General features: G+C 40.4%; 3 protein-coding genes across 9 annotated transcripts; all 3 read right to left on the bottom strand.

The window, feature by feature from the left end:
• On the bottom strand, positions 1-7,150 carry znf740b (zinc finger protein 740b). 5 transcript variants are annotated; one of them, XM_015967934.3, is made up of 7 exons: positions 6,814-7,150; positions 5,672-5,829; positions 5,238-5,501; positions 5,042-5,170; positions 4,826-4,955; positions 1,403-1,521; positions 1-1,290 (listed from the first exon to the last, which is right to left on the bottom strand). In XM_015967934.3, exons 2-7 carry the CDS (start codon positions 5,714-5,716, stop codon positions 1,144-1,146), a joined length of 834 nt encoding a protein of 277 aa, XP_015823420.3. In that variant the 5' UTR covers positions 5,717-5,829; positions 6,814-7,150; the 3' UTR covers positions 1-1,143. The 5 variants fall into 5 exon arrangements, with proteins under 5 accessions (XP_015823420.3, XP_070400714.1, XP_070400715.1 ...); XM_070544613.1 differs by having other exon boundaries at positions 4,826-4,952; XM_070544614.1 differs by having other exon boundaries at positions 5,265-5,501.
• Positions 7,151-7,218: 68 nt separating this feature from the next.
• csad (cysteine sulfinic acid decarboxylase) lies at positions 7,219-11,050 on the bottom strand. Of its 3 annotated transcripts, none has more exons than XM_015967936.3 (14): positions 10,422-11,050; positions 10,214-10,355; positions 10,010-10,136; positions 9,842-9,932; positions 9,546-9,768; positions 9,395-9,474; positions 9,232-9,286; positions 8,980-9,096; positions 8,832-8,896; positions 8,647-8,728; positions 8,358-8,557; positions 8,187-8,238; positions 8,015-8,104; positions 7,219-7,796 (listed from the first exon to the last, which is right to left on the bottom strand). In XM_015967936.3, exons 2-14 carry the CDS (start codon positions 10,343-10,345, stop codon positions 7,623-7,625), a joined length of 1,488 nt encoding a protein of 495 aa, XP_015823422.1. In that variant the 5' UTR covers positions 10,346-10,355; positions 10,422-11,050; the 3' UTR covers positions 7,219-7,622. The 3 variants fall into 3 exon arrangements, with proteins under 3 accessions (XP_015823422.1, XP_015823425.3, XP_015823423.1); XM_015967939.3 differs by having other exon boundaries at positions 10,214-10,314; XM_015967937.3 differs by having other exon boundaries at positions 10,453-11,050.
• Positions 11,051-11,254: 204 nt separating this feature from the next.
• On the bottom strand, positions 11,255-12,979 carry zgc:174906 (FAS-associated death domain protein). The gene is made up of 4 exons (XM_015967940.3): positions 12,827-12,979; positions 12,070-12,387; positions 11,908-11,988; positions 11,255-11,818 (listed from the first exon to the last, which is right to left on the bottom strand). The coding sequence occupies exons 2-4, from the start codon at positions 12,383-12,385 to the stop codon at positions 11,538-11,540; spliced, it is 678 nt and encodes a 225-aa protein (XP_015823426.1). The 5' UTR covers positions 12,386-12,387; positions 12,827-12,979; the 3' UTR covers positions 11,255-11,537.
• Between the last annotated feature and the right edge of the window lie 334 nt (positions 12,980-13,313).

Below are 13,313 nucleotides of genomic sequence, written 5' to 3'. Positions count from 1 at the left end.
TCCAGTACTTAAGAGTTTAATTAATCCAGTGATACAAAACCATTTCTAATTTCATGTTTTAAAACTATAAAAGGAAACAAATCTATAAACACTACAGAGAAAAAATAAAAATAAAAACAGTGTTTTAAGCTCATGAGATAGTGTCACAGATTTCTACAGGTGGCACTAATCACAAACGTCTGATAATCTGGGTTCCTGTAAAAATCTGTAGCTTTAACAACTAAATGGATGCTTTGCTATGACTGAGGATCAGAAGTATTAACAGTCACTACACAACTACATTAATGCAGGTATTAAATTATGAGATAAACTCCACTTTCAGGTGATAATTTTACACACGAGTGTAGCTGTTGTTCCTGTTTTAGAGCTGTATGATTGGTCGTAGTAGATTAGATCTGTATGTGTTATACATCTACCTTGTACATTCACTACAATGAAGTAACTCAGCTGGAACGGACCTACAATATCTGATCAGAAGATTTTTTTAGCAGTACCTAAGATGATTTTAGACAAACATGTTGTGAGTTTGAATGTGTGTTCTTTAATGTTTGGTAACAGGCGGATAAAATGTTAAAAAGGTCAAACAAAGTCCTGCATGTCCTCTGATCACTTATCACTTCCAGCCTTCAGCAAACCAAAGATTATTCCAATTATCTCCATCTGTTAAGAGCCCATTTATGCTCGGCATTCGATCTGCAAATGCAAACAGACAAGACACTTTTGTCTGCCCTCTGTGTTGATGTGGTGAGTATTAATAACAGAGAGCTTACAGATGCATATCTACATGCCCAGTGGGGGGGAAAATGGGAAAACCTGTTGATGAGAGGCTGTGTGAATGTGTACATATTTATAAACATCTCAACTGGGCAAAGGGACAATGCTTAAAGAGACTTGGACGCAAGGAAGATGGATGAACATATTTACAAATGTCAAGTGAGCATAAATGGGCATTAGGTTTGTCCATACCTTCCTGCTTGGATTATGAAGGTAACAATAAGTAGAAAAATACAAACAATCCAGTATTGAGCTCCATGAATGTGCTGGTGAGAGCAAACTCAAGTTTGGTAGATTTAAGGTTAGTTTTAGATTCAGACTCCAGGAAGAAGGGGTACTGAGCTGCAGATGGGTGCTAGGAGACGCTGATCAGACAGTCAGACGGTTGTTGGAGGGTTGTAGGGGGCTCCACGAAGCCGTATGGGGAGACACATCCTGGAACTGGTTTTCCTCTTTACTCACCCGAGCTGTACACAGACGCCGATGCCTCAGCAGCCTGTCGGTCCGTGAAAAGTTCTGAATAAAGGAAAAGAAGAGTCTATTTCCAGGTAGGGCAGCAGAGATAGCATCTGATGCATCATGTGTTAGGTCCATCGGGTGCATTGGAAAAAAATAAGTGTGGGCTGACCTGATGGCATCTATCACACTGGTAAGGTTTCTCTCCGCTGTGCACCCTCTTGTGTCTGTCCAAGTGGTAACGCTGAATGAAACGCATGTCACACGCATCACAGGCAAATGGCTTTTCCCCTGGGAGCCACACAGATGTGGAACATTCATCAGTGTTTATAAGCACTCTGCATTTGTCACATGTTAACTCATTCACTGCCAGCCGTTTCCTGATCGCTAACGGCCTTTGCTGCCAGCGTTTCTCACCATTTTTACTGTTTTTTTTAAGAGTCACAGAACGTTGCGTGCTAGGATGATGTTGACGCCAAAACAACCAAAACAAAGCAGAGACTCACCTCTTACATCAGGAAGAATCTGCATGTTTTCAGCATTATCCGTTCTTTCATAATCCGTTGTCGAATTGTGATCGGCAGACGCTTTTCCGGTTCGCGCCTCACTTTTTTACAGGAACGGCCCAAAACGATCTCCTAACACATTGATGTTCTGCTTCCTGATCACGTGACGTGTGACATATGCGGATGAAGATCGGCTTCAGGGCTGAGATGTTTGTTCTCACAGCGTGGGCGCTCGTTCCGATTCTCAAACAGTAAAAAAATGCAAATGACGACTTTAGTCGTCATTGGCAGTGAATGAGTTAAAAGAGTGTCCCACATCACGTGTTTTGTGTAAAACTAAGACAACGTGCCAGATTATGATGCAGAAACATAAACTGAACAGAAAAAAATGTCTGAGCAGTATCAGAATAAGAGGGAGAATTGTTTGCATCACAGGTTGTGAAGTAGGGCTGCAACAACGAATCGATAAATTCGATGAAAATCGATTACTAAAAGCGTTGGCAACGAATTGCGTCATCGATTCGTTGTGTCGCACAACTCTTCCAAAAGCCCCCCCCCCCCCCCCCCCTTCCCGCCCGCCGTTGCGCGCAGACCAGAGCAAGTCAGATCAGCGCGAGGTAGAGCCGGCAGATCAGCGCGAGGGAGAGCCGGCAGATCAGCGCGAGGGAGAGCCGCAGATCAGTGCGAGGGAGAGCCGGCAGATCAGCGCGAGGGAGAGCCGGCAGACTTGCGCTGCTGCGAACCGGTTCCGCATTGTCGCGCAGCGATCCAGGCAGCTGCGTCCAGCGCACGGTCCATTCTCAAAGTGGCGCAACCAAAAAACTATAATTAGCACACGATCGTTCATGTCCGCACATGTTCTCTATTTTCTGTCTTATTTGTGCCTGAAGCTCGCTACTGCGGAGCTCATCACCTGTGCTGTGGTGATTTCACCTCACGCAGCATCGAAAACGCGCTCTGCGCTTTTCGGTCAGGAGATCCATTTGATCTGCTCAAAAATAACTGATGAGGTGAAAAGGTAAGAATCCAGGCAACAGATTTTCTGGAGAATTATGAGGAGATGCAGGAAGATGAGAGACAGACAGGACAGGAAAATAGTTAAATAAAAACAAGAAAACAAAACAAAGTGTTGAAAAGTCAAATGTAGGTAGATTTATCTCCACGACACGTTTTTACCAGTAAAAAACAATAAGTTATACACATGTAATATTTATACATCTGATACAATTCAGATCACCTTCAAAACTCAGTCACACACCCAGGGCCGTTTCAAGACATTTTGGGGCCAAGGCAAAATGCCCCCCCCCCCCCCCCCCCCCCCATAACTGGGCTCCCCAGAAGCCTCTGTATAATCCATACCCTCTCCAGGAGTATTAGTTATACAGTGTTTATAAAAGCCCCTCAGACATTACTGACATGTTCTAATATTATCAGATGAAAAACTAAATTATCAGACATGCTGTCTCATCTGCTTCTTTTAAAAACTTGCAAAAAGTAACAAAACCATTTGAAAGCCACTATTTGTGGATTCTCTGAAAGTTTCCATGGAGTGTGTGACAACTTATTTTTTCATTGATCCTATCGTCTAATCTCACAGCTGAAACAAGCATCCTTGATAATCTGTGCACAGGAAGCTTACCGATGCTGTAGTAAAACAAAAGGTATAATAATTTATTATTAATAAAACCTTGTTGCAGCACTAAAGCAGAAAAATTAGATTTTGCATTAAATATGCAAAATATTTACATATGAATAGTTTTAGAGCCCTTTAATTGGCAGAATCTGATATTAATTTAGTTCTTACAAAAAATGGGTCCCAACATGGTTTGTGTGGCGTTGCCATAGTGTGACGTCATAGGCACAGATCCCCTGTCCTCTTGTTTGGAAATGGAAATATGATCACCCTACATCAAACAAACTGTCCACCCGGGCTTTTGCGCTGCACAGAGACGCTTCGCTGCCTATGACTGAATGTCAGTTGAGAGTCAGTCTCATGCAGACTGACCAATGAAGAGAGGGCCTCAAGTTAAGACCCTCTCCTCATTGGTCAGTCCACACGAGGTGGGTCAAAGGTTACTCTGGGCGGGTTACGTGTTGTCAGGCATTCAAGTATTGAGTATATTTACTGCATATTACAGTAAAATATTCTGTATGTGACCACATTATGGTGATCCTTGGGTCGTGATGATGGAGCCCTTGAATATTGTTGCCCAGGGTACAACAAAGTGTTAATCTGGCCCTGGTTCCGCCGTCACATTCCCGCTGAAACTGGTTGATCACACCGGGGCCAGACTACTAGCATGTGGTTTTACAACCACAATGTCCTCAGAAGCAAAAACGCTTTTAAAAGGGAGGGAGGAGTCCTAACTGTTGCTGCAGGCGTGTTGTGTGAGAGTGCAGTTATATACTGGTTAATATATTTTTGGGTTCAGTTGCTTTCATGTGGCCTAATGTGAGTCTATTTGGGATCATTGGAATGATCAGCAGCATTTCTTGATGTGACTTTATGGCAGTTGCCCAGGGCATCATCACAAGGAGGATGGCATTCATTTACTTTTGTTTTATTTGGTATTTTTTCAGTCAGTTTTGGAAATAGTGATCAATTTTGATTAATTCACAGCCTATGTTTAATTACATTTAAAATAAATATTAACAGATGAGATCAAACAAAACAGATGAGAATTGCCCTTCAGCTGTTTAACTTGGACCAAGCATTTTAGGTCACAGATAGATGTAGCTTAGGGTCTCTGTCTATACACCTTATAAGACAATTTAGGTGATGGCATGTTGTTTTTCTGCTATTGAACTGTTTTCTAATAATGTTGTGTTAAATAAAGTGAAGGAAGGAGAGAAATAACGTTTCCCTAGCAGTTTTTAAAAATTTCCCCATGTAATCCGATTAATCGATTAATCGTGTCGAGACCCCATCCGATTAATCGATTATCCAAATAATCGTTTGTTGCAGCCCTATTGTGAAGTTTTTTGTTTTTTTACTTTTTTCCAAGAAAAATAAATAAAAATTTGTGCAGAATTTGACTGATTTGACTCTATATCCGCTGCCACAAATGTGTGTGTGTGTGACTTGTCACCTGTGTGTGTGAGGATGTGTCGCTTGAGGTGGTAACTGCTCCGGAAAGCCCCGTAGCAGTGGTCACAGATGAAGTTCTTCTGGACTTTGAAGGGACTGTCATCGTTCATATCAATCTGCGGCAGTAACTGCTAAAAACATCAACACAGAAAAGAAAAAAAAATATTAGTCTGGCTGTGCCATCATCTTCCTGTTCACATTAGATAGGCATTCTCACCTCTACTTTCTCTTTGACTTTGTGGGAAGATTTTTTGTGTTTCTTCTTGGGTTGCAAATTCTGGTTCGTCTGGACGTCCTTACTCTCAATAATCCTTGATGTGTGATAGTCTCCGTCTTTTCGTATTAGCTTTGAAAAAAGGAAAACCACAGATTGTTAGATGAAGTAAATGTAAATAGATCAAATTTTTTCTCACCTCATCTCCATCTGTCTCATCTCTCACCAGGGGGGGACAGGTCCCTCCTGAGGGGTGTCCCATGTGACTGTGGTGGGCCTGTCCATGGTGAACCTGGTGGTGTCCATGGTGGTTGAGGCTGTGCTGTGAGTGCGTCTGGTGGCTCTCGGGGCTGGCTCTGTGTCCCTGACCCATGGATGACATCATCTTCTTCTGGCCCGGGATATTGTTGGCTTGCATCAGGGCCATGCTGGACAACACTGCCTCACAGCCAAGCAGACCAGCCTGGCAACACAAAATTACACATTAGAGTATATATGGGGTGGAGGGGTGTTGTAGGACTCCTCGCAGACCCTAGGAGTCAGGGTGAACCTCTACATGGGATTATGAGTCATGGAAGGGACAGATTATTCAACCATTAAGGTGATTCTGGAGATGAAGAGACTTCCACTGACCCATTTCATATGGTCTCGGACTGAATTGTTGGAATGGTGTGTCATCGCCGTGGTTTGAATGCGTGTGTGTTTGAGGGGACAGAGGGGGAGGGGCTTCACTCAGGATGAAGGGTGACAGAAGAGATCACACACACCCCCAAATCATCGGGGGCCCAAGTCTGAAAACAAAGGCAGATGGATATGTGACCAGGTGTATTGGTCAAATGTTAGTGTGTTTAGATTTTTGAGCACTAGATCCAGAGAGGCGTCGTGCATGTCTCAAGTTCGCACAGATGGCACAAAGAAACATGATGAAAAAACAAAACAAAAATAGGATATGATTTACAAAGGTAATAAAGCAATTTTAAAGGCAAAGTATAATTCATGTAGTTTTAGTTGAGTGAGTCAACTGAGACAGCTGGACCGTACTTCTCTTTCAAAACCATTTTCAATAGGACAAACATCTGTTTATCCTCCGGTCATCTGGATGTTTATGCTCATTCAAATTGAGAATAACCAAATGCACTTCTAGGATTTTTGTACTCAGCATTGACCTGTGTTTAGCTGTGACAACAGATACATTGAACAAGATGTACAGGTGACCACAGTGATTTATGAACATTTAGAGACTGCATCTGCCACTTTCAGCTCATGGAGGACAAAAAGTGAAAGTTAGTTAACTTTGTAAAACTCCATGGAAAACAGGCAGAATTTTTCAATGTGTGATGGAAATAAAAGGAACGGAAATACCCCACCAAGCGACAATCAACATTATTTATCTAGAGTTGTATGGACTTCTGATCTAGCACCCAACCCCCCCCCCCCCCCCCCCTAATTCCGACAATACTATTTCTGGACACATCTATAGCACACCTGAGAGGAGAAACAGCTAGACGTCTTCAGGTGTGAACACAGAAGCTGGAAATGGAGCTAAACATAAAGAACAGGTAAATAACCGACATGTTTTGGGACAGCTCCAGTAAGGCTGAACCGGACCCCCACCCCCTCACCCGACCCAAACCCAGACAACAACAGCCAGGCAGGCAGGGCGTGCGGGCTCCGCGCCTCCCTCCTCGGCTAGGCTGCCAGAAACGAACCATTAACACGTTTTTAAAAAGATAAGAAAGCCGCGTGCCAAAAGTGCGACACATTCTGAGGCTTACCGTTCGATTTAAAGACCGCTGAAGATTATTAATTCTTGTCGCACTTCCAATTTTTTTTTCTCAGTTTACAAACACTGACAGGAAATACTATCACCGGAAGTACTCCCCGGGGAGCGCCCTGATTGGTTAATATCCTGAAAACGTGACTGGTTCTGACGCTGACCCATATTTACCGTCGTAAAATGTCGTAAATATAGACCTGCTTTACGTTTTTGTTTATATTACTTAAATTAATATTGTTTACGGAGAAAATGTACCTAAATTTAACAGTCTAATAAAATCAGGATTTATTTGAGCTTTAGTTTTTGGTCTTATTCAAATATAAACATCTGACAAAGCAAAGAAAAAAGCAAATTCCAAATTTCCATTTAGAAAATTAAAGCGGAAAATAAAAGGCACATCAAATTTAAATATTTTAAATGTTTTATTACGTTTAATGATAGATCTCTAAGCAGAAAGATAGTGTAACTGAGATTATTCCTATACCATAACAGTTAAACAAATAGTCTTTATCTCAGATTGTAAACGTTTAATGATAGATCTCTAAGCAGAAAGATAGTGTAACTGAGATTATTCCTATACCATAACAGTTAAACAAATAGTCTTTATCTCAGATTGTAAACAACAATTGCAACTCTTGGAGACATTTTTTTCTTATAAAACTATATTTTGGAATATAGTGATCTATTACTATGTATGAAAATAAAATAGCAAGAGATGGAATGAGGCTTCAATGTTTGCCACATATCATGATGCTGCCATAGATTTGATAGACTACTCTAAATTTTAATCAAACCATGATAAATTTGTCACAAATTAATTCCCAATCTTTCAATTTCATCAAGAAAGAAGTCCAAGTCTTTGTGGGAAATTAGTGGAGAGAAGACGGTCACACGGAAAAAGTTGACTTTGTCTCCAAGAGGTTGGTAGCCCACCATCAAAGTGCCTTTCTTCATCATACGTTCCTTTATTACTGGTGCAACCTATTGGCAAAAATAACATTACAGTAGTAGTAATAGTAGCCTCTATTGCTTACTCACGGTCCAAAAAATACATAGAAAAATATATTATGATTATATATTAATTCAAATAGTGCAACAAACAATGTAAATAAGCATTTAATATCAAAAGAATTAACAGAAATCTTAAAGCAATGGTGCTTCTGTTTTTACTAATTTCACTGATGTAAAACAGAACTTACTTTGGCCAGTCTGCTAGGATAATCTGCGTTTCCTTCCTTCCCTCTCAGACTCGGTGGAATAAACCAGAAGCATACATTCACAAACTCTGGCTGTGCACAGAGGGGAAATTCAAAACAAACATTAACTGACCAATAAAAGAAAGTGTGTTTCACACTTCTAAACAGACCTTACATCATTCAAAAGATGAAATCCATCTCTGTTCTTCATTTCATCAACCAAATACCTGCAAGAGCAAGTTTGACACATTAGTTCAGACATCTTTGTTCAGCAGAAACATCCCTTTAGTGTTCTGCAGTATGAGATTAGGAAGTGTAGTTCTGAATGCAGTGAAGTATTATTTACCTCACAAGGACAAAAGCTTTGTTTACACGCTCTTCAAAGCCATTGGAGCCAATAGCTTTCCACATCAGCCACAACTTCAGGCAGTCCGCCTTACGGCTGCACTGCACAGACTTATCCCCCACGTCCAGATTCACATCATAAAATTTGTCTTGTTGGAAGAGATATGAGGCGTTCGCACCGTGACACTGCTTTAGTAAGTTCTGAATAATGCAAAAAGATAGAAAGAAGAAAATGGAAGTTGAAGAAGAGGTTATCCACAACATCGTGAGTTGTTAGTGTGAAAACAAACCGATGTGTCTTTGAGCAGCAAGGCGGAGCACTGGAGGCCGGCCAGCAGCATCTTGTGAGGATTCCAGGCTACTGAATCCGCTCTTGTGACACACAGCAGACCACAATTACAAAACTTAGAAGTTTTACTCACATGAGCTAAATAAGCAGTTTAAACTTTTTATTTATCTATTAGTAAGTCCGTACCTGTCAATTCCTTTCATTAGACTCCTGTGCTGCTTGGAAAATAGCACACTTCCTCCCCAAGCAGCCTGAAACCAAAGACAAAACTTTTCTTGCTCACACATGTTGATAAAACCAAAGATTCTAAAAATCAAAACTGCTCAGGTCTCACATCAACATGCATCCAGAGTTTGTGTTTGCCACAAACATCAGCTATTTGATCCAGTGGATCAAAGGCACCCTGAACTGTTGTGCCAGATGTGCAGCTCACAAGTAAGGGTACAACACCCTGGAAGGTGGAAGGAAACTTTCTTCAGATTGAAATTTCAAGGTAACGTCTTGTTGCAAAAAATGCGATTGAAAACAATCAAAAATCATGACATGATTGAATATTTTGAGGTTTGTTGAACATAAGTAAAATTACTTGAGATTTTGAGAGCTCTATCTTTTCATCCAGGTCCTCTGGAATCATATGACCTCTGTACAATATTGGGAAAAAAATAAGCATAATGTCAGAAAATGTATATAATTTTTAACATTTTGCTTTGCTTGACAAAAATTATTTAGTAATCAGCAAAAACGAATACCTATCATCCACGTTTACCAAAATGAGGCTGTCTGTCCCAAATCCCAAAAATGCAGCTCCTTTTCTCACAGAATAGTGACTCTGAAAAAGAAGATAATAAATTATGATGATTCTACTCGGTTCAATTATGCATTACTGACCGTGATCTTCACCTCTGGAGATGTAAAGATGGCCAGGCGCGGGACCGACCACAGGCCCTGACTTTTAACTTCTGGGAAGAGTCTGTAGCGTGCGAGATTGATGGCATACATGTTGGACATGGACCCTCCGGGGCAGAAGATGCCATCACCTTCTGTCCACCCCAACAGCTGACGAAGGCTTCTCAGGACCTCATTCTCCATCAGAACAAAAACTGGAGCGACTTCATAGGTGAAGCTGCAAATTTCACAATGGCTGATCACTTCCCTTCCTGTTTTTTCAAGATTTTTTGTACGGTTTCACGTCTTACAGATTGGTGTTGAGAGCCTCGGTGAGGAAACGCCCCGCCAAAGAATGATAGTCCACTCCTGCAAACTGCTGATTAAAGAAACGTGGGTGACCTGGAAGTAAATAAATAAAGTCTTATAAGGATCACTCCATGCGTGTAGCGGTTTTGGTTTTCTGAGTCGGCCTTAACTTGTTTTAACGCTGAACTTGGCCACATCGCGAACTCTCTGCAGGAGCCTGCCTCGTGGCTCTCCCATCTCTCTCAGCTCCAGATCCAGCAGCACAGCCAGCTCATCGGGTTCTTTCCATTCACACACCTACAACAAGAGTACAGACTTAGGCTTCTGCTCAGACTGTAATCTGACAGCTTCAGTTCTTTTTATGCTTCTGAGACCTTCTGGGTGGCATCGGTGCCTTTGCAGAGCACCTCTTCTACGATAACTTTGAAGGCTTCATTCAAGAAGTGCTGACCCTCAGCATGGTCAATAAGAGGATCTGTGGGGTCACGGAGAGTTGGTTCCATCATCGTCTTGCTGCTGTTGTTAAAAAAATGTTCAAATAGAACGAAAACAATTACAATCTAACATAAAATAGATACTTACGTGAGAAATGGGGTGTATGTGCCATACTCACATTGATAAACCTCAGGTGTACTGAAGGCAGCAGTAAAAGGTTTAAGAGTGAGGGAGCCAACCTTTGGTCAGAGGGAAAGTTACCTAATGTTTTCTGAGAAAGTTACGAAAGAGACAGAAACAACTAGGAAGTCATAAAAAATACATTTAAATGGCTGAGATCATAAATACGTTATAGCAGTTCTTCAGTTTACACATATTAAAAGACAACTTATTTTATTAAAAAGGCAAATCTGATTTAGGTTATTCATATTTGTTCTTTCTGTTCAGTAAAAAGTCTCAGATTGATTTGAAGAGATTAATACTAAAATGATTGTTTTGGTTTATCACTAGGAATAAAATAATATATATCAGAATAAAGCAAAGCTACAAATGAGCGCTGACTGTGCTGCAGTGTGCAAAGGTTAAAGTGACCCAGCCTTCCAGATTCATAGAAGATGGATTTGTGATTAAAAACCTCTCCAGAAATATTAAAACCTCTAAAGTGGACGTTTTCTGCACAGAAAAAAGTTTCCCCCATGCCTCACTTACTTTTACACAAACACATAACATTATGCTGATGTTTCCTTGAGTTTTAAAGAAGTATCAGTACCTGTTCTTCATTAAAATCTCACTATTTGATCACTAATAAGTGACAGTTTATCCTCCTACGTTCGAATACATTAGGCATCAGTCAATAACTGTTTAACAGCTTTTTTCACCCCGTGTTGTTGGATACATTTAATTTAAATGACCAAAAAGCTCATTAGGTCATTTCTGATCTTATGAAAACATAGAGGTGTTTATAGTTCTCTCATTTTATAGTTTCTCTCATTAACATTTATTAAATGTTGAAAAAAGTACAAAACATTAAAACATCTTAAAGAGAATGATTACATCCTGCACTTTAAATTTATTTACATTAAAATAAAATAAACACAATTGCATCGCTTTTGTTGAACATCTCATTGGCTGAAATGTTTTTTTTCCCAAAACAGACATTATCAGACATGTAAAGACCCTTTAAAAATGTATTTCTGTTATTCATAATAATAAGAACCTCATTGATCTTCAGTTAAAGTGTCTGATTCTCAGACATTGAAGGTGTCAGTCAGAGTTGATCAGAAAGTCGATGTCTTCAGGAAGCAGAGCCTCATCTCCCTGACTCAGAAGAGAGTGCAGATGAGCAGCAGTGGCTTTGTCCCTCTGGAGTTTTCTCCAGTAACGCAGCATGGCGAAAACTCTCTCCACATGAAGAGAATGGTCCTCTTCAATCTGCTCCAGCTTCACAGACGAGATGTTCAGAACCCGTCTGCCAATTTCCCTCCAAGATCTGCCGATAGAACGAGCAACGGACATCAGCTGCTTCTCTGTCACTAAACTGGAACCTGTGACAAAATAATCAAACACACAGCAGCACATGCTGTTAGTGATAGTCGTATTATGAAGAGAAACGCATTGTTGGAGTCGGACCCACCGCTGCTGCAGATCTTTTTGGCTGGAATTACCTCCAGTTCTTTGAATACTTCTTTCCGCTTTACTGATGTAACGTCTTTCTCTTGTAAGGAAAAGAACACCATTAAATTAAGAATTAATTTAATCAACGCTAAAAGCACATGTGTTTAACAATGCAGTGTACCTGGAGAGTGTGTGTGAACATCCAGGTCCTTCACAAAGTACAGCATTGGGAAGGTCTTTTGCAAGTCGGGTTCTTTCAGCAGGTCTAAAAGTCCCTGAGCAGATTCAGGACTTCTCTGGATGATGTGATCCAAGAGGTCAGTGACCTTTTCACCAGGAGTGCGACAGTGTTTCACCTGCTGGTAGCTGTGTGGGGAAAGCAGAGCGCGAGCATCTGCATGCTGCAGAACAAAATCTGCATCGGCACTGAGAATCTCAATCAGCTTTGGTTTCTGACTTCTGAGTAATCGGATTACTGCTGCCGGTTCCTCAGACATGACTGAAGAAAAAAAAAGCGAGTATATTTGTAAAATCGACAACAACTACAGCATCATATAATAAAAATAATAACAAATAAAGTGACACACGGAGACATTTACACCACCAGGATGACCTACTGGTAGAAATTACCTTTAAAAGGATTTCTCTCGTTTAATACACATTATTTATTCCATGTGGAGCAAAAGCATTTGATCATAAAACCTTGGCAAAAATATAACAATCACGTCACATGATCGTCAAAGTATGTTCCTCCTGCTGAAAAAACGTGCAGATATGGGACAAATAACTTAGCTGAATTATTTAGTGTAAAAAACTAAAATATTGCTTTAACCTCACATTAAATACTGATAAAATATAAAATAACTTCAAACAGGTCTTTCAAAATGCTAAAAATGAACCAGAAAAGAGAAGTAAAACACATCAACACATCGTCCTACCATTCACTCCTACGGCGGACTCAATGAAACCCGAAATGATAAAAAAGAGGCAGGGGTTTGTTCATTTCTCTTCCTTTTGTTTACTCTTTTGTCTTTTCTTCTTCTGCAACCGTTTTTTTCTCCTTCTGTACTACAAATCATCGCTGCCGTGAAGATCTTTACCTCTCTGCTGCCACTCAGTGGTTGCTTTGTAAAACTGGAACAGCATCAAAGAGTTTTATGACACCTGGTGACGAAACTCACACATTACAGCTTTTAAATATGCTACGGAAGCCCCACACACCACAGGCTTCAGGAAATAAAGCACCGTAAATTTAAGCAAACATTAAACATGTTATCAAATAAAAATGCAAATCTTTAGAAGATTACTGTGTAGAAAAATATTTTAGATGAGTATAGTTTATAGATATGGGGTTGAAGGAAGAGATAAAGGAAAAAATAGATTACAAGGGGGGTTTATTTGTTGCTTTCTCAAATTTTTTAGAGG

This window comes from Nothobranchius furzeri, chromosome 15 (genome assembly GCF_043380555.1).
Source record: "Nothobranchius furzeri strain GRZ-AD chromosome 15, NfurGRZ-RIMD1, whole genome shotgun sequence".
Classification (NCBI taxonomy): domain Eukaryota; kingdom Metazoa; phylum Chordata; class Actinopteri; order Cyprinodontiformes; family Nothobranchiidae; genus Nothobranchius; species Nothobranchius furzeri.
This window is presented reverse-complemented; position numbering and strand designations above follow the sequence as displayed.